Source organism: Uranotaenia lowii, chromosome 2 (assembly GCF_029784155.1).
Source record: "Uranotaenia lowii strain MFRU-FL chromosome 2, ASM2978415v1, whole genome shotgun sequence".
Classification (NCBI taxonomy): Eukaryota; Metazoa; Arthropoda; class Insecta; order Diptera; family Culicidae; genus Uranotaenia; species Uranotaenia lowii.
In genome coordinates, this window is record NC_073692.1 from 100,926,618 (window position 1) to 100,946,644 (window position 20,027).

The following is a 20,027-nucleotide window of genomic DNA, read 5'->3' on the forward strand; positions in this document are numbered from 1 at the left end:
AATTCGTAATCTGAATTTAAAATCTGAAATCTGAATTTTAAATCTAAAATCTGAACTCTGAATTCTGGATCTGAAATCCAAAATCTGAGATCTGATTCAGAAGTTTAAATGTGAAATTTTATTCGGGATCTGAAATATAAATCTGAAAAAAATTCAAACCGTCTGAAAAGGTCGGAATTGTGAAATTTGTTAAAATTTCCAGAAATATCCGATAGGCCGCAGCCCATGGCGTAGAGGATAGCCTTCAAGTCTTCTAAGTCAACGGTCATGAGATCGAATCACGGTCACGGCAAACATATTACATTTTCTATGGGTTGGTGGTTTTAGCATTTGGAAGATACTAGCTATCATATCCTCGAAAGTTGTACGCTTAGAGTTAAGTAAAAAGGAATCTCTTCAAGAAAACATCAAGTTTTATTGAGATCCTGTGTGTGTTTGTGTTCGTTTTTTTATGTAGAAAGTTTCTCAATCTAATTTTTTGCTTGGAGACTGAATTTCGATCTTTTTTCTCTGCTAATATTTGAGCTTTTGTTTGCGGTGGGAGAACAATGTCAGCAACGAGAAAGCTTGTTAGTGCTTGTCCGACATAGAATCTTATGCCGATAATTTCACCAAAGAAAGGTCATTATTGGAGTGGAATCTGATTTGTGGGTGTAGTTAAATTAAAGTTCTATATAAAATGCCATCCAACCTTGGCATTATAATACAAATTTCTACGATTTTTTTTCTAGTCAATATTTTTTAGTTTTATCTCCGTTTGTACCAAGAAAATAAAAATTACATTTTGCCATCAACTGCAGTCGTCAATTTCAAAAGCACCGATAAGACAGTTCTCGTTGCCGATGGGAAAGTAAAATTTTATTCCCACTTTTTCCATCGGGTATCAGTCCCCAGAGAACCGGGAAAAGCAACTTCGCTAAAGTCGCTGGAGTAGTAGTTAGTGCGGGGCTAGTACTATTTTTCTTTTATTTTACTGGCACCTCCACGCCGATACCATTTTGATTCGAACGGAAATGACATTGCTGCAAGATATGAGATTCCGCATCCGCAATTTGTTGTCCACTTCTGCTTCGTTGGATTTCTCTTTCTTCCCAGGAAGACTTCTCTCGCTTGGGCACAACCAGTTGCCGTTCGGGGATTTAGTCTGGCAAACTTCCGGGAGGAACAGGCAGAAGAGCATCTGCTTGTTGGGAGGGTGTTGATTGCCCTAGATTTCCGGTTTTTGAATGTGCCCGGAAATGGCATCGGGGCAACGGATCTTACGACGGAACGACAGCGCAGAGAATGTTCAACGTTCAACAGCCAGAGTGCGGTTGTGTGGTCTTTGTTGTCACAAAAAAAAAATGCGGGCCCAAGCCATATCGGCGGCGCCTGGCATGTGAAATGGTTTCGGGGTGGTTTCGGGGTGGTTTCGATTCCACCCACCAGGGATGCCCGAACATGGCGAACCAACAAAGATGAAAGGCGGACATGGATGTGTTGCTGACCAATGGGCCGTGTCCTGCGCTTAAAGAGGATGCCCGTTGTATTGTGTGGCACAAAGGTTTATTTTCCTGGTGTCAGTTCCATTCATTGCACTGAACGAAATCTTTACTTCGGATGTTTATTCCAAGGGTTTTGACACTACAGCATTGAAAGATGGCCAAATACTATACATTTCGTTTGAAACAGTCTTCGAAATTGTCTATTAGATTGCATTTTGGACATTCATATCCACACGTAACATTCAGAGCCGAAAACAAAGGTAAACAATTGGAATCAAAACTCAAAAATCGAGCATCAAAAGTTTGCATACTAAAAGTCAACTCAGTGAATCCTAGATCATGAACTAATTTTCACATACCAAAAAGTGAAGTTCAAGAAGATAAATTTATTGTTGGAAAAATTTATGAATCCAACCAAGCGTAAGCGTAACACAAGGTGGGATGATATGATGAATCAAAGCTATTGATGATTATTAACTTATACAGAGTGCTAGCTAACCTTAACAAGTTTCCGTAGTGTAGCGGTTATCACGTCTGCTTCACACGCAGAAGGTCCCCGGTTCGAGCCCGGGCGGAAACAGGGCATTTTTTTATCAAAGTTTTCTTTATATCTGATAGAGTTTCATGTAAATCATTATTTGCTTTGTACTCACAAAAAGCTGATAAATAGTTTTGTAAGAATTGAATATCGACTCAATATCGAAACTTTAGGGAAGCAACCATGGTACCAGATACGTCCTTGCCAAAGTCGTGCGAAGCCCTCCATGGAGATTTCAGATCAAGTAATAAATTTACTGTAGTACAAATTATATGTTAACAAACGGAACGTGTCAGAAAATTTCGATTTAAAATTCAATAAAACTTCTGTATTGAAAGTCAACTCTTGACACACAAAACACTACTTCGTCCTAAGAATGGGTTTTAATTAAGAAGTTTTTATCAACAAGTTAGTAGTCATGTGACAGGTGTTTATTATTAAAATAAGCAACCTTTTATCCATTATTCTATCACTAATCACTTTGATTATTGAGCATCGTTCATGTCATCACAAATTTTATGCCGATATCAAATATTCTTCAATCTCAATTTTTGGTTTCCTTTTCTTCTATCTAAAGCATGAGTGGCCAAACCATGGACCGCGGGCCCCATGTGGCCCGCGAAGCTCATTTTGGAAAACCCTTGTTCTAAGAACCGAACCTTTTTTTAATATTCTTCATATATAATTTGGATAAATATATCTGAATCAACACTAGCTAAATTCAAAATAAGGATCTGATTTTTTTTAAGAAATGATATAAGGTATAGGAATAAAAGTGTATAAAACCTAATTTCGAAAAAACACGCTTTTGTTGGGGTGTTTGGCATTTTTCGAACATTTGCCATTTTCTATCGAACGTAAAAGTATTCGAACATAATTTAAAAATCAGAAAAAATATAATAAAAATAAAAATATAATAAACAAATATAATTTTAACATGAAGAATAATTTAGCATTATTTACTAAAAATCCTTAATTTTTACACTTATACCTGTATGGATTTTAGAATTTCCCGTCTCTGAACAAAAAACGATTACAATTACAATTTTTAAAATAACAAAATTGTACAGCATTAACACAAAAATCTCCGTTCATTTATAAAATTTTAACAACTTTTGCAAATTATGTAACATATCAAAAGTTTGCTCTGTAAATTTTTCCAATTTTTAATTTTTTGCTCAACTTTCCAGAAAGGGGTATATTTTTGAAAATTAAACCAAGTCCAAATACATTTTAATTGGCAACGTGCTTTGTATTTTTGTACATCAATAATGAGAAACTAGACAGATTTTGCAGTTTGGTAGTAAAACTAAACTAGATCCGGTTTGGTACTGACAACTCTATTAGAAGAACGACTTTTTTTTAGCAAAATTTGTACTTAAAGAAGATGCAACGATTATAAAACAATCAAATTCGTATTCATCCTGTTTAAAGAAGCCTTCCCTAATACACTTGTCAATTCGAGATGCTGGCAATGCTGGAAAGGGACATTTTTTTTTATTTGGAGACCATAAAATTGACTTTAAGTCCATTGTAGTCACGCAATTTGACATTTTAAGGGATGAATGAGCCGAAGAGATTTTAAATAATACTCCTTTTATTTTTCACAGGAGCGAAATTTATATAAAAATGACTCAGTAAGATGAATCTATACTCGATGTGATCGAGGCAAATGTATTTTCCTAAGCGTTTTCAGAAATCTGCTGTATTTTTTTTATTACTCCTGAACAATTTGTTTTTGTGGCCCGCCAGCCAATCTCATTTCTGAAATTTGGCCCGCCTGTTGAAAATGTTGGCCACCCATGATCTAAAGGCTCAATTCCACATTCCAAGGGGTTTTGATAAATTACAAAAAGCCACCTTTTTCCGAGGTGCAAATAATTTAAGAGTTTCTTTTGATTGCTCTGAATGCCCTGAATCCAAATATGCAATGATTGATTTCCATAAGCTTTTGTTTTTTTTAATAACTTTTAAAAATAATTTAAAATTATTTCAGAAATTTCTGACGTTTTTTGACAAAAACAAAACTTTAAAACATAACAAAAATTTTAAAATAAAGGTTTTGAATCATTGATCACTTTTTCCCAAGACCGCAAGTTATTTACAAAAAAAAGTGATAGAAGTTTTCTTTTTATTTGATTTTCCCATTCTGTATCATATGAGAATTTTAAAGAATGTTTAAAAAAGTTTTAGACCAAATTGGATTTTAATATATCTTTAAAGAAAAAAATCAAATTGTTTTGAAGACTTCAACAAATTTGTTTAATGATATAAAACCTTTTTTAACTTTTCTCAGAAAGATCAGGAGTATCTTCTCGTAATGATATTTTTCCAAAATTTGAAAAACTGGAGAGCTCCATTTTTTTTATTATTTGTCATCATCATCGAGATTTATTTCTTAATTGAACGAAATATAATTAACAAATTCGAAATAAGTTTTTTTTCAAAACTGATTCATTTTTAAACTTATAAACTCCATATCCACAAAATTAGAGTTGATAGATAAAATATGACGAAAGATTGAAGTTCAGGACGCCAAAATCTACCAAATCAATCTTAAAAAAATATGCACCTCAATACTATTCCTTTGAGTTAGCAACTTAATTCTATAAATTTGTTTTCCTATCTAAATACGAGGTTTTTTAAAAAAAAAATTGTTTTCTTAATTATTAATAACTTATTTTTATCATCTTAATATTTTGTTTGGATTTTCAAATAAATTTACTGAAATTTATAGTTAAACTTTTTATTTTTTCTTTGTTTTATTTTAGATAAATTTGTTTTTGTTTTTCAATTTTAAATTTATGTGTTCTGAAAACATAATTATCTGCCAGCGTATAGATCTAAATTTTTAATAATAAAAACATAGTTTCTACCTTTCGCCCTTCCAGGACCAAAACTTTCAAGTGACTGTGAAAAATATTCCTAGCTTAAAATTTTAAACTATAAACTGTGCTTTTAAATATTTTTTCTTTTTTAATATTAATTAAATACAATTATCAATTATGGGTTTTGAAAAAAATAATCCGTTATGTTCAAAATGAAAATTTCTAATCGAGAGTTCACATTTCTAATCATAATTTTTTTTTTAAATTCAAGATATTACAGCTACATTTTTAAATCAATTCGTTTTTTGTAGAAGAGAATGTAGAAAAGAAATGTAAATTAAGATGATTTGAAATTAAAAAATTGATTTGTCTTGAGTGAAATTGATCAAAGTATCTGGTACACTGATAAATCTACATGAAAACTTAATGCTGACTTTGAATTTTTAAATCAATTCATTATCCTTTATTGAATCAAGGATTATATTTTACCTAGAGATTCTTATTTCAGGGATACAATGCTTAAGAAAAATATAAATTCTCCATTTTTTTTTTTAAATATGAGTGGAAGATTGGAAAAAAGTTTTTGAGTATTTCATATGAAAAATTTTAACTGATTTAACAACTTTGTTGAAGACTGCGAAACAATTTGACTCATACTTTAAGAAACATTAAAAATTCAGTTTAGTTTAAATCTTCTTTAAAGTTTAGTAAAAATTCCCGTTTTTGGCTGATTTGGGGAAAATGAACAAAATGAAAACTTCAATAACTTTTTTCACAGAAGTTATAATTAATCGCGGTCTTGAGGAAAGTTTATCATTGAGCCAAGAATTTATGTTTTCTTAAAATTTTTCTAATGTTTCACAAATTTTGCCAGAATGTGTTGAAATTTATTTAAGGAATTTCCAAAAGATATCTCGAAATCAAAAGCTGATAGATAAAAATTCAGCGCTTCAAAATTAGTCAAAATGAACTCTTTAATTCTGTGAAATTCGGAAAAATTTGAATTTTGTTGCCTTGTGCTACTGAAATTTTATTATACAATTTTTAAACATGGTTAATTTCTGACCTGATCTGAAATAGATTCGATTCTTTTTTTTTAATTTTAGTGTTACATTTATGTGTTCTTTTTATATGCATTCTGGTTTTATTCAAAATTTTCAATCGCATTCATTTGTTGGTGTTTCGGAAATATTGATTTAAAATTTGTAAACTAGACTGCTTTAAAATCATTTTCAAGCAAATTCTTAGTTCAGAATAAAGAACATACTTTTGAAAGATTTATTAATGATCACTAGTTTACAGCATTTTTGAACTCAGTAAACTGACGGTCATTTCCAATGTAAAATCGGGCGCTGAATCCGAAAATGAAATTCAAAAAAATCTCAGTAGAACCGTTTTTGAGTTATGCTCCAAATATGAAATTTTTAAAAAAATTAAAAAAAGTTCTTGTACTTAGATTAAAATATCTCGGACGGCATAACAGTAATTTGAAATCTCTCTTTTACATATTGAAAGTGAATAAGTTTCAGGAAGATCTGACCATAGGGAGGGGTTGCTTAAGTCTCAAACGTGAATAAAATTTTGAGGTATTTTGCCCGGAAGAAACGAAAAATACTGGTTTTTCATCAATAACTTTTTTCATCACTAGCTGATTGTTTTTTATGGTTAATTTTCTTAAGGCCTAAGTTGAGACAAGTATTTCATCCGAAGACTGTAACTCGATTGGATTTGAAATAGAAAAGTTATTGCGGTTCAAAGATTGTATTTTGGTCGAAAATTGTCGTATAAATCGCAATGCGTAAAAAGTACTCATTGCGTGTTGGACAAAATTTGCGGCGGTTCCATATTTTTTTTCCCAGAATTTGTAAGTAACGTTTACATGAGTAAATTTGAGCTTTTATTTTGTACTAAAAATCATCATCAATTTTGATTCTTTTGTGGGGCCGAGCCTGCTCATGACTTTTTGTCAATGTGTTGCCATTCTCTTAAGAAAATTTTCCGCTGAACAACTTTGTCCAAAAAATGCAAATTAAAAAAATAATGGATTTTTTTTTCAAGGGAGTTTAACTGCCAGGGTCATTCTTCCTTACTAAAAAAAAAACCAAAACGAAGATTTCAAGACCCCAGGGTTTGAGAAACTCAAAAATGACCCCAAATCGACTCAGTCTATTGCAGTCCGTATTAGAATGTTTTCGATGAGCTACAGACTTTGTGTAAAAATGATCATTCATCAAACTCATGTTCTTTTTACTGCAATTTATGTAGTCAAACGTTAATAGATTTTTGTGAGTCTGTACAAATCATTAAAGTCAGCAGTTTCCGTAGTGTAGCGGTTATCACATCTGCTTAACACGCAGAAGGTCCTCGGTTCGAGCCCGAGCGGAAACATGGCAGTTTTTTTTTAAGGTTTCTTTATCCATTACCCTGAAAGAGTCTAATCGGAAATAATCATTTTCTGTCTCGTTTCGAACTCACAAAAAAAACGAGGGATAGTTTTAATTGAACTGAATTTTAACCCAATATTTAAGATCTATGAATACAATCATGGTGCCGGATACGTCCTTACAGTCTTTGCCACATTTTGAATTTTTTTGATAAGTACCTAATAGAATTTCCGGAAAAATATTTTTTTCATGAAACTTACTTAGGTCAAACTTTTTGAATTGACATGGCTTTTTTAAAAGTTTCTTTCGAGTCTAACTATTTGGGTCAGCAGTTTCCGCAGTGTAGTGGTATATGAGTTTTAATCTGAAAAGCGTATTCATACTATGGATGTTTTGATACTTTCATTTCAAATTTTGATAATAATAGGTGTTACAATCATCCATCAAATATTTGAACTGCGCACTGCGCTCTAGTTTGCACCCCGTTCTATCATACCTGAAAAACAAACAAACATATTACATTGAAAACAATTTGAAACTAAATGTGTCATAGATGCATGCATTATTAAACGAGCGATATTTCTGTTTTGTTTGATAATCCCGAACAAAGCACTCTGCACTGCACATGCAACCTGTAAAATACAATTTATAATTCATTGCCCCAAACCGGGCTCCTGCTAATAAATCCTTCAACCTTTTGTACTACGACGATAAACAAACGACGCATGGAGTCTGACTGTCCCCGGCAGCAGGGCAAAATTTATGAGAAAAAATGAAACAAATGCAAACAATCCTGCCTTCCATGGATCTGTACGCGTACCCCCTCGAAAAAAAGGCTCCAAATGTGCCCCTTAAAATAACGAACGGATTTCATTCTCGGCCCGGAACCTCTCGGCACTTTTCTCTTCAGGCGTAATCAATCAACATTATATTTGCTGGCTGTGCGTGTACACTGTACACACGCATCAAACTCCCGGCTTCCTCGGCATCACCCCTGAAAGCCTTTCTGACGATACTTCATATGGACGCCGATGTGAAAATCCGAACAACTACAAACTGCTGTGCACTGTTCCGGGGGCAGAATGGCGGCTTTCCAGTGATGGATAACATTGTAGCCTCTTGCCTTTATCGCAGCCTCCAGAGCGCTTCAGGATGCAATACTGAACCCTGAATGACAACAACCAGCGAGTGTGATGAGACGATCCGACTTTCGGGAGATAGATGTGGATGAATGGGCGAACCAACGTGGATGAGACAGCAGCCAGCGCGCATCTCCATTCAAAAAGATAACGACATGGGTTGAATGGTTGCCGACATAAAAATTATAGACATGCATCGATGGATGCGCGCCCGAAATAAAATTATAATCAATAAATCATTGAGCCGAACGACTCAATCAAACATGATTAACGCTGAATGGTTTTATACTCGCGCCTAATAGAATAATCAAGTCTTTCGGTGCCATATTTTCCGTGAGAAATATTATCCTATGACATAATCCCCGAGTCGGTTATATTTTATGTATTTGTTTGCAATTTAAAACTAACGCATTAAAGATTTCTAATAATTACAAGAAAATAATTTTGAATATTTTAGAAATAATAACTTTCCAAACGATCGTCATCTAATTTATTTGTTTTTATGTAAGTTTAATCGGTGAGAGTTATTGACATAGAAAGACATAGCAGAATTGAAGATTACAGACGGACAGAAAATAAATAAAACTTTACTGGCGTTCGATATAAACGAGTGGCTTTTGCAATAGAAAATAGCTATTCAGGGTATCGGGGGGATCATCTCGCAGTAAGGTTTGTTGGCTAAAAGTTTGTGATCGGTCATGTAAAACATGCAATTTTATTTCGTGTGTATCTCAAACAACGTATTGCTTATCTGGTAACCTTATTGGAAAGTTTGCAAGTTGTACTTGCATTGCTAATATTTAGTTAAATAATTTATTCAGACTATATTCTGTTAACTTTAGCTAAATTTTAATCAGTTCATGATAAAAAAAATCATCACAAACATGTGAAAAGGGTTTTAAATCCAAAGTAAACAAAATTTAATTTCATTGGATTTAAGTAGCCCAATATGAGATCTACTTTTAACAAAAAACGTTTTTAGTTTATCAGTTTCCATAAAATTAAATATGCAATTTAAGTAAAAGATCAAAAAGATATACAGCCATAATATGACATTATTCCCACAAAAATTTGTTTATACATCCTTCACTGTCTAGATCAGAGGTGAGCAACCTTTTAAACCAGCGGGCTAATTTAAATTTGAAATCTTGTCTGCCGGACGCACTTAAAATATTTTTTTTAGCAGAGCTTTACGTCATTTTTTATACAGATCCCGTTCATTTTCGACAACGTTCGATTTTGGACACATTCGATTTTGGCAACATCCGATTTTGGCACATGTGCCGAAATTGAACGGTATTTTGAAATGAATTTATATAATTTAGACAAACACCATGAAAACGTTTTTACGTTCTTGAATGTTGATAGAATACAACGGCAAAAACAATTTTTTTAAAAAGAGCATAAAGTACTCAAAAATGACCAACATGATGAAAATTTCATAAAATTAAAAAATAAATACAAACAATAGACTTTAAAATGGCAAAAAATAACTAAAAAATGATGGAGAATGAAAAAAAAGCAAATACAGTGAATCCCCGATTTAGTCACACACCGATCATGTCTGCTCCCGATTTTGTCTACCCTCAATTTTGTCACCTTTTTCACTCAATTTTGTCACATAATTGTCATTTAATTCAATGTTAAAAAACTCAGATTTAAACTCTTCTTTTGGGTTTATCATTCATGGATTTGGCGTTAATTTACATCATGCTTAAGGGACATTAATAGTGCAGACGACTTATATGAATGATACAAGGATAATATGTCCGAATCAACATTGTTGTCCAGCATCCGTACAGCTTAAATATAATTCACAATTACTGGAGAATCACACGAATCATGTAGAGTGAATGCTGCTGATCATGAATTTAATTTTAGCTCGAAAGGCTTAATGGCTCCAATGCTCCGAGGTCCTCGTCAAGGGACGAATGCCTTCAGGGGACTTAAAATTCCTTATAAAATAAACGAGATCCTCGTCCATTTCTGACTGATTATCCAACGTCATACTCAAATTTTTTTAATTCGTAAACGCTTTGCATCATATCTCTCCTCCATATCATGAGGTAAATTGAATCATCACTACTTCATTTAACTAACGAATGAGCCAATACAACCATGTTTTCGTGTACAAGTTTGTATGTATGTATGTATGTATGTATGGTTCCCCCATCGGTAGCAAGGTCCTGCCTATGGCTGTGTTGCTTGGCCTTCGAATTTCTTCTAGAGCTTCCACGGTCCGATGGTTCGTCGAAGGAAGGTATCCAACCCTCAGAAACCTACAATGGCCGGCTACCCGTGCCGCTTGCAAAAATTTCTTCAGGTTATCCCCAGATGCATTCCTTCTAAAATATAAAATGTTAAACAGTATGCGGTAAGGAAAACTTCTGAGAAAGTAGTCTGAAATATCATTGTTAAAAATTTCAAAATATCTGCTTTATATTTTATTTGTAAAAGGATACGCATCTGGAAAGAAAACTTCATTAGCATATATAATTTCAACAACGTGTCAGCAGAACACCTGGACTGGAACTGATGTTAAAATATCGAAACAAAATATTGTGGTTAAAACTTAAAATTTAAGAAAATATGCGTCACTTTCTTCCAGGAAGAATTATAATACTCAAATTATTAAAATAATTAATAATAACTAATGATAAAACAATAATAAATTTAACTTTCTAATTGTTCAAAAAAAAAATGCAAAATAGATAAGGAATCAGCAGGAGCCTTACTAAATTCGACCATGAAAATCTCTGCCTTCGGTTTACTTAACATTTATTTGAAATTTAATCTGCGCAAATAAAAATGAATACAGACTCCGCTCGTTTTTGGCAACATTCGATTTTGCGAACGGTTTTTAGAAACGACATTACCTTTTAGTTTTCTCTATAACAGGACCAATATAATTTAGACAAACATCAAAAAAACGTTTTAACGTTCAGAAATGATGATAGAATACAACAAGAAAAACAAAAGTTTTTTATAAAATTTATAAAGTACTCAAAAATTACAAAAAGATGAAAAATTAAAAAAAAAAATTAAAACAAATACAAACAAAAGACTAAAAATGTCAAAATCATCTTAAAAATGATGAAGAATGACAAAAACAGCAAAAATGACAAAAAAAAAACAAAGATTATCAACAAAACAAAAGTAATGCAAAATGCATCAAAAACCTTAGAAAAAAACTAAAAATGGTCGGAAATTGACTTAAAATAGTTATTTTGTAAAAATAAGAGAAAAAAGTTTTAGAAAAAAACCGTTCGATTTTGGCAACATTCGATTTTGGCAACACAAAATGTTCGAGCATGTTGCCAAAAAACGAACGGGGTCTGTACCTTATATGCACTATGTTAAGTTCTTATGTTATTCAATCTGTAAATATGGCAACGCTGAATCAAATAACTACTGTTTCAGTAGTTTCATCACCAGAGTACGCTGTCCGAGCTTCTGCTTCTCGCCACTATCGTATGAAAGGCAGACGCGTCGTTTTTGTACGAGCAGTATCACGATTTGCATTTTCGAAAGACTTTTAATACCACCTTTGACAACAAAAACAAAAAACCTAAAAATAATTTCAAAAACATGGAAAAATCTCACCAAATTTGTCAATCCTAGAATCAGCTTCATTCTGACGCCTCGCTCACATGACCCTCGATCCGTTGGGTTGAAAGGGCTGAGACTGGGCCCTTTCATACTTTACATGAAGGAACACACGCACACAGGCAGCCACAAAACAAAGCCCATCTTGCATTCAATCGCTAGGCATTTTTCACATGAGACGTCATATTTTTCCATTTGAATTATGTTGAAACTTTTTAATGTTGATAAATCACTATAATTTTGCATGGACACTTCATTTGTGCGCATTATTTTCGAATACATGCGAGACAAATTCGAACTTTTGTTCAGATCACTTGGTACCGCACGAGTAACGATTGTGCGGATTTGTCTTGTATATTATTTTTCGTCGGATTTTTCTGATAACTAACTTAACACTAACATCCACTGAGCCGATTCACAATCGTCAAAATACAATAGTTTATAGTCGAACGAAACCCAGATATAACGCACCATTCTCCCCGACCGCGACAACCGGACACGAAAGAAGTGAACCGTACCGTTTGGCTGTTCACAAAAGACTGATGTTTTCGTGTACAAGTTTGTCTCTAAAAATTACTCCAATTTTTTCCACGATCTTTGAATTACTACACGTCGTACTTCATACCAAGCATCTTGCATCCAAATGCATGTGTTTTAATGAAATGTTTCTCAAGCTCTGACCTATGTTTATAGGTTTTATGTGCCATGACATGAAGCAAAAGTTGTTGAAGAACAGTTCTGTACAACGTTCTGATCCATAGTTAAATAATAGCAGATTTGTCATACCTATAAGCAGAAATTATGTTCCCTCAGTTGTAAGTTTTAGATTTTTTGTTTAGTTGAAATTTTGGAACAAAAATTTCTAAAACTTAATATTATACTCTAGTATTTTTTACTTTGGAAATTGGAATATTGTTTACTGAGGATCATTCATTCTTTTTGATAATATCGGTCGAAACAGATTGTTTTGAGAAACGTAGCCACAAAATTTAATGATATTTTGAGACTTAACCTGTTAATTATCAACAAATAGCAAACAAAAAAACACCCTACACTATTTTCAATGTAGGTAGCAATTATTATGTATTCTGATAAATTTCATCAGGATTATTTAAAAAATGCATTTTTTTAAATTACCCGATTTTGTCTCTGTCCCCAATTCGTCACCTTAAATGTAAAATGATAATAATAATAGTTTTTTTTGTAGAAGGAAAGTTGAGAAAAAACCGTTAGATTTTGTCAACACAAAACGGGCGTGTTGCCAAAATCGAACGGGGTCTGTAACTACAAATTTTTGAAAAAAACAAATCTAAATAAGGAAAGATAAAAAGAAATCACGTGTTTGAAAACAGAAATTCAACATGATTTTTAAATTTGAATACATTTATTTTTACCTAAAACTTTGCTGAAAAATGGATAAAACATTTCGCCCTATGAACCATATTAAAATATTTTATTTTCATAACATAAAAAATTTCAGATTTTTATGTTAACAAAAGTGTTTGTGTAAAATATTTTATTTTCGAAACATCAGACATTTTCACATTTTTGTTTAAAACTTCCGAATAAACAAAAAGTAACTTTTTATGGTGATTGAAAAAATACCTCTGGAGTAGAGGGTTTTTTAGTTATTATGATTACTTCAATTTTAGCATTGTATTGTGTTATTAAACTATTCCGTCTTCTTGTAATAGCATTTGAGTTTAATTTTATCGTCGTGCGGGGTGACAAGGAGTCAAAAAGTGTTTTTTTTTTCGAATTGTTTTCCCAATAGATAACCCCCGTTTTCAACTCACATAAAAAAGTAAAAATGCAGAAATGTTCGCAGATAGTAAAGGTGAAAATTGATCCATAGTCACCCCTTAGAGGGGAATCAACGTTGTTGCAGTAGATTACTATCATAAGAAAGTTATCAAAAATTAAAATTAGCCATAAATTTAATTGGAAAACTGTCTTTTGTGGAATACCTGAGCTACAGTTTGCTTTGCTTGATTGGCTACTCATATTCACATTAATCATTGAACCCGAAATACTGTAACAAGAGTTTTTAATGTATTTATTTTCATTATTAATTATTCTTAAGTCCTAAAAATATCTTATATGTTTGACAATGTTTTGAAACAATTGCATTTCGAATTTCACGATGTTACTCCGTGATTGACCGAGGCCATCAATTTTGTACAAAGGTAAATTAAAAGTACTTAAGATTAGTAGCTCATTGTCTGAGTACAAAACTGTTGCTCTTTGAACATGAATAACGGCGCCGGCCTCGTCTTAGTAGTCAATAAATAGTTAGAAAAATTAGACCAAATTGTTATAACAATTACAACTTTAACTGACTATGCGAAGTTAACTCTAAGCTTATTTTAAATGCGTGGTCTTTAAACATGCACAATTGTTGCATTTTGTCCTGCTGGTATAACTACTTTTAAAACCAAAAACTTGAAATTTTTCTTAGTAGGTTAAACATATGTACAGAATATATCTCAAGTATACGAATTAAAAAAAATTACAAATATTCTACATTTGCTTGAACTTTTTCTTAAACGTTTATTACTCAGAACAAAGTTTCTTTCGCCTTTTATGAAATATCCGAGCTACGGTTGCCAAATAATCGTGATCACGAGTAGGTTTGGGCAATTAAACCACGACTGTATCTCAAATAGTTCTTTGCCACTACAATAAAAGACGGTGGGTAAAATTTTGTAAAATTCTTTTTCGCACTCTCTACCATTTGGAGCGTTCGGACCATTATTTTCATGTGTTGTTCATCTGTTGTTGAACATGGTATATCCTAAGGTTGCTAGACTGCCCTGTTATCTGGGTTTGTCCGGATATTTAATACAAAATTTAGGAAAAGTTCGGTCCAGCCCGGATACCCGAAATTCATTGAAGAAACCCGGGTTTTGCTCGAATTTGTTCGCTCCATGTGACAAACCATACAAAAAAAATCCAAATTGTGCAATAACATCAAAACAATCTTAAAAGGTTTTTGAAGCCTCAAATACGATTTAAAGTCTTCTATAAGCTTTCATAAAAAATTGTTTTCAAAATTTTATTCTTGATTTTTGTCCAGTAATTTTTGGGTTTTGACCAAGTTTGCCCGGATATTTCACCAATTTCGAAATTAAATGTCCGGATTTTGCCTAGTTTTTTTTTAGATAAAATCAGGCCCGAATATGTGCTGAAAATAATCTGGCAACCTTAATCTAGGACTATATCTAGCTGACAATTGTCTTTCATGTGTTCTTGAGATCCCGCTGGACAATCACTCAATATTTGTCAATTTTCAAGTTTTTTTTTTAAAACAACATGCGTCTTTATGTTTTCATCGAAGCTGATGGAAAATTGTAAAATTCTTCCATAACAGAACTTACAATTGATAGTGGAATGATTGTGTGTCTACCAAAAATCGGTACTGATCTTGAGTCTGTACCTATTTCTAGGAAATTACGGCATCCAATCATGTTATTAAGCCTACGTACGACAATATTCATTCAGTATTCAGTATTCTGGGAAACTGCTATACACACGTATCTGTTTATGTATCATTAACATCGTCAAACTTGCTGTTTGAACATCATCTAACAATCATCCATCGTTCGGTTCGAAGAGACTTCTACTGCTTGTTCTCGCCCGAATCGTCTTGTCGTAGCTTGCTCCCTGGTTTAATGGTGTGGGATGCTGGGAAACCGAGGTTATCATATGCCAATTAAAACGTTTCAGAAACATCTCACGTTACCAGAGCCCCCAGCCAGCCAGCGTTGAATCCTTGGAATAGGAGTGGAAGAACTAAACCGCAGCTTTCATGATTCTGCCACTCGGGTTCAGGAAAATTTCCCTAGTGCCCTCCGCATATCGAGGCGTCGGGTTATCACCATGTGAAGCTCTGCCTTTTCTTTACTTGTGAAAGCTTTATTTGAGCGATAGTTCATGTAGGGAGGAAAAAAACGTTGATGGAGAACGGAGAGTCATAAATTTTAATCCAATTGGACGTCCGGTGTTTTCCGATTGAACAAATACTTCGGTAAAGGGTTTAAAAAAATGAAGAATTTTAAAACAAGCTGCGAACAAATTTTAGTTGCTTTGAGTTTCAAATTATTGATTTTTTTTAATTTAGTAAAAATCTCTACAAACTCTTCATAAAATATTTAAAAAAACGCAATGGTCTTGAGTAAACATAATGATTGCTGAACGGGATAGTTTCGAAAGAAAAAAAAAGCACCTCATCATGAGCTATTCAAGTTGTCATCCTATAATGAAAGAGCTTCGAAAAATGCACATTTTTGAAGACATATCATCTGGACGACTACGTTTATCCTAGAGCTTCGTGTCGGTTCGCTTTTCTGGTCCAGGTTTGTTTGGAAGCTTCGTATTTTCAATGGATTTTGTTCAAACAGAACTAATGAGTACATAAAATTTGATAAAAGAAATCCAAACTCAAGAAATTGATTCTAGAATCTGAATTACAAACTGAGCCGCAATTATTTTTTGTAAGTTTTATTTAATGAGGGATTAACAGTTTGTTTTCACCCTCCACAAGCCTGAAATTAGAATCTAAATCAGTTATCTGAATCTGAATGTTAAATCTGAAGGAAAATTCTGAGACATGTTTATAAAATCTGAAATTTAAGCCCCGAAATCTGAATCTGGAATACGAAGTTTGAAAGCTGAATCAGATATCATTATTAGAAATTTTGATTTTCATTCTCACACGGATAGGTTCATTTAAATCAACAATATTTATAGTTGATCTGGAAATAAACATATTATGTGCTTTTCAGCTTTAAATAAAATTGATTCAATTAGATATTTGCTGGTTGAAATAAGTAAAATTATTTTGTTTTACTTTTTTAATTTGAATATTTAGTTTTTACTGTTAAATTTTTTTTTGGTTTCGCATTTTTCAAGAAAAACCTTAGTTCTTCTTCTTTTTTTTATTTTCCTTAAGAATGAATTGGTTAAATCACTTGGTAGATACAATTATTAGGTAGATACAAATTTATTTCAGAAAGATGTCCATTTCAACAAAATTTTTTTTTTCCTAATTTTTATTAATTTTCCCTTTTCCATTTTCCGATTCACAGCTCTGCAGAGGACACCGTGACGCGGACGAAAGTGGCCATCAAGAAAATCTCCCCCTTCGAGCACCAGACCTACTGTCAGCGGACGTTGCGGGAAATCAAAATTCTCACAAGATTCCGACACGAAAATGTAAGTTGTTGCCGTTGCTCTTTCCGTTTTCCATTTTTTTCGTATTGAATAAAAATTCCTGTTCATTTTCCGACCGTCAAAAGCAGTGCTTTCTAGAGAAATCTAGCGAAGCGAAGCGAAAATGTACATTTTGCAGTTACTAAAGTTGCTCGATGGTCATGTTGATGCTTTCTACTTAGAGGTTTTTTAGTTGACGCATTCAAATATTGAATCATTTTTGGAGGCTTATTGGAAATTTAACACTATTTCTGAAAATATTGTAAGACAGTAAGACAGATTTTCCGTAAACGAAAAAACATTCCATCAGTAAATCCAGACAGTGAAAAAAGGCGTTTAAGCAGGAGTAAATCACTGAATGCTTTTTAATTACATGTCTGGTTTTGTTAATTGGTTCCAACTTAATTGAAAACTTGGAAGAACCACAAGATAATTCGTCGAAACAAGAGATAAAATGAAAAGATTTTTGGAAAGAAAAAACTCTCAACATGAGCGTGCAATTACAACTCAACTTTTTCCAACTGCTCCACCTTCTGCTCCACGGAACAACATTTTTTTCGGTCCGATTTTCAGGGCCTTGGTATGCAAAATCCGTTTAAATTAGAATTAATTAATTAGGCTGCTCATTCTTGTCAGGCATCAGGCGAACATTGGCTCAAGCTAATGGCACAGATTTGGAATTGTAATTTAGCGAAAGGATACGCGTGCCTCTGTTTGCCTAATTTCCCTAACGAATGTATGCAAACCGGGATGAATATCTTCTCGTCAATCGAGTTTTAGGATTACGGATGCTGACACTTGTTTGACGTGTACGTTACTTTACAGACATTATCTGCGGATCAAAAATATTTCCTCGGCCTTGAGGTGAAATAATCCTTTTAAAAGGATTATTGCACCTTAAAAATCCTTTTTTTTAATGAGTTTATCTGAAAGATTGACTATCGTCAAAATTTTCTTCAACATTTGGTTTTAAATTGTTCAACGGATAACTAAAGCTTAAATTTATTCATTTCTGATGAACCAATTGGCGTCGAGGACTAAAAATATAAAAAAAGGTTCACAATAAAAATGTTACCGTTATGTTTTTCTACGAAAGGAGTTTCAAGAGATTTTCCTCTAACACTCAGGAATTTGACATGAGAGATTTCTTCTTAAACATGACGTGATACAATGAAACAAACGTTTTGGGATGAATTTAAATCAGAAAAAAACAGGCTGGTATTAAAATATTAGATTTTTTTCGGTAAATCGCGCTTTTTCAGTTTTAAGTTGTAGATGGCAGCCCAGTCAAACCAAAATAAGGCTCAATATCGATTTGCTAGGTTTATTTAGGGCCATCTTTATGATTTCGTCGTAGTTTTAAGTCGTAGTTCAAGAATATAACCACTGAAGAAGTTTCTGTCTATCTGCACATCTGTTTACTGAGCTTGGTGAAATTTTGAATGTTTGATTTAGTAATCTTAGAATTTATAAGCCTTTCACGCAGTACTGAGTACTTATTTTTTGACAAAATCATCCAGCTTTATAAATCCCTAAAAGTCGACAATGGGTCTCAATTCCGTTTAACTACAGGGTGGCCAGCGAACCGGGAAAACCGGGAAAAACCGGGAATTTAAAATGAGACCGGGAAAACCGGGAAAAAGCCGGGAATTTCAAATCAAAACCGGGAAAATTTTTATGGATTGGACTCTCAGAAAGTTTACAATCTATTAGGATATATTGACAGTTCTACACGAACACCACCTTAGCAGGAGGCCTCAGCCCTAACCTCAAACTATGGGAGAACAGAATCGATTTTTGAGAAGGGCGCCCGATGAACGCGATTTTCCGGTACTAATATCGACAAATTCGCCCTGTCGAAAAGCGATACACAGATGTTCGTGTTTTGATGTTTTGGGTGTTCAGGGCTGCCAAGTGCATTGATATTTGGAAAATGATTACATTTTTTAATTGCATTGTTATTGAAAAACCTTTTCATGAGTTACTAGAATTTTCAACTTTCCCGTAGATTTCTATTCGAATGTGAAATGAAACGCATCATTTATCTGAGCGAAATAACAACTTACTGTATCGCAAACTTAAATGATGTAGCGAATTATGTGGATATGTTTAAAACGGTCAGAGCATGTAGGCATTTATTTTCAAAGTCAACATAGACGGGGCTTTGATTAATTTACTTGTTTGTAACAGTGAACGATTCTGCATTCGTTTAGAAGTTAGAAACAATTCTTTTTTAATCTACAAAGCAGTACCTACATGAAAATATATTTCAGATGTTTTGAATTCACCTTGAAAATTCACTAACAAAAGCTGGCTTATCTTCATCCATTTAGGGACGCCCCGTAATGAATTCAAACGTTTAGCTGTTGATAGTTAAAAAATTCAATCAATTCAGAAATATTGTGATTATTTTGAAATACTGATTTCTGTAACGCACCTAGCATCACTGGTGAGGCCACCAGCAAATCCAAATTTGAGGTTATGGCTGAGGCCAATTTTTCGCCAATACTATCGTCCGTATATACCCTTATAGTCGTTTATTCCAGGATTGTTAACCATTTGGGAGTAGCATGAAAATGTCGGGATTTTATATTAATGAGTAAAATGTCGGGAAAAGTCAAGAATATTTGAAAAATCGAGATGTCTCGACCACAAACTTAGCTTATTTCTTTGCCCAAGCATATTGTGCACTGAAGTGAATATAAAAATGTTTTTAAATTAAATAAACGTTTCACAACTGTGAAGTTTTAATACGTTAAGTCTTGTTAGTTAACTTTTATAGCGTTAATTAATTAAAGATTTTTATTATTGTGCACTTTCTTTGCGAATATCTGGAA

General features: G+C 33.1%; 1 protein-coding gene and 1 non-coding gene across 2 annotated transcripts in view; both read left to right on the forward strand.

Annotated features, from left to right (window-relative positions):
* Positions 1–20,027, forward strand: part of LOC129746125 (mitogen-activated protein kinase 1-like) — a 330,696-nt gene that overhangs the window by 195,872 nt on the left and 114,797 nt on the right. The window contains exon 3 of the mRNA XM_055739613.1: positions 17,067–17,193. Within this exon, the coding sequence (XP_055595588.1) occupies positions 17,067–17,193 (127 nt within the window). The remainder of the gene's footprint in view (positions 1–17,066; positions 17,194–20,027) is intronic.
* Trnav-cac (transfer RNA valine (anticodon CAC)) lies at positions 1,992–2,064 on the forward strand. The gene has a single exon. It is a non-coding gene; the product is annotated as a tRNA-Val (tRNA).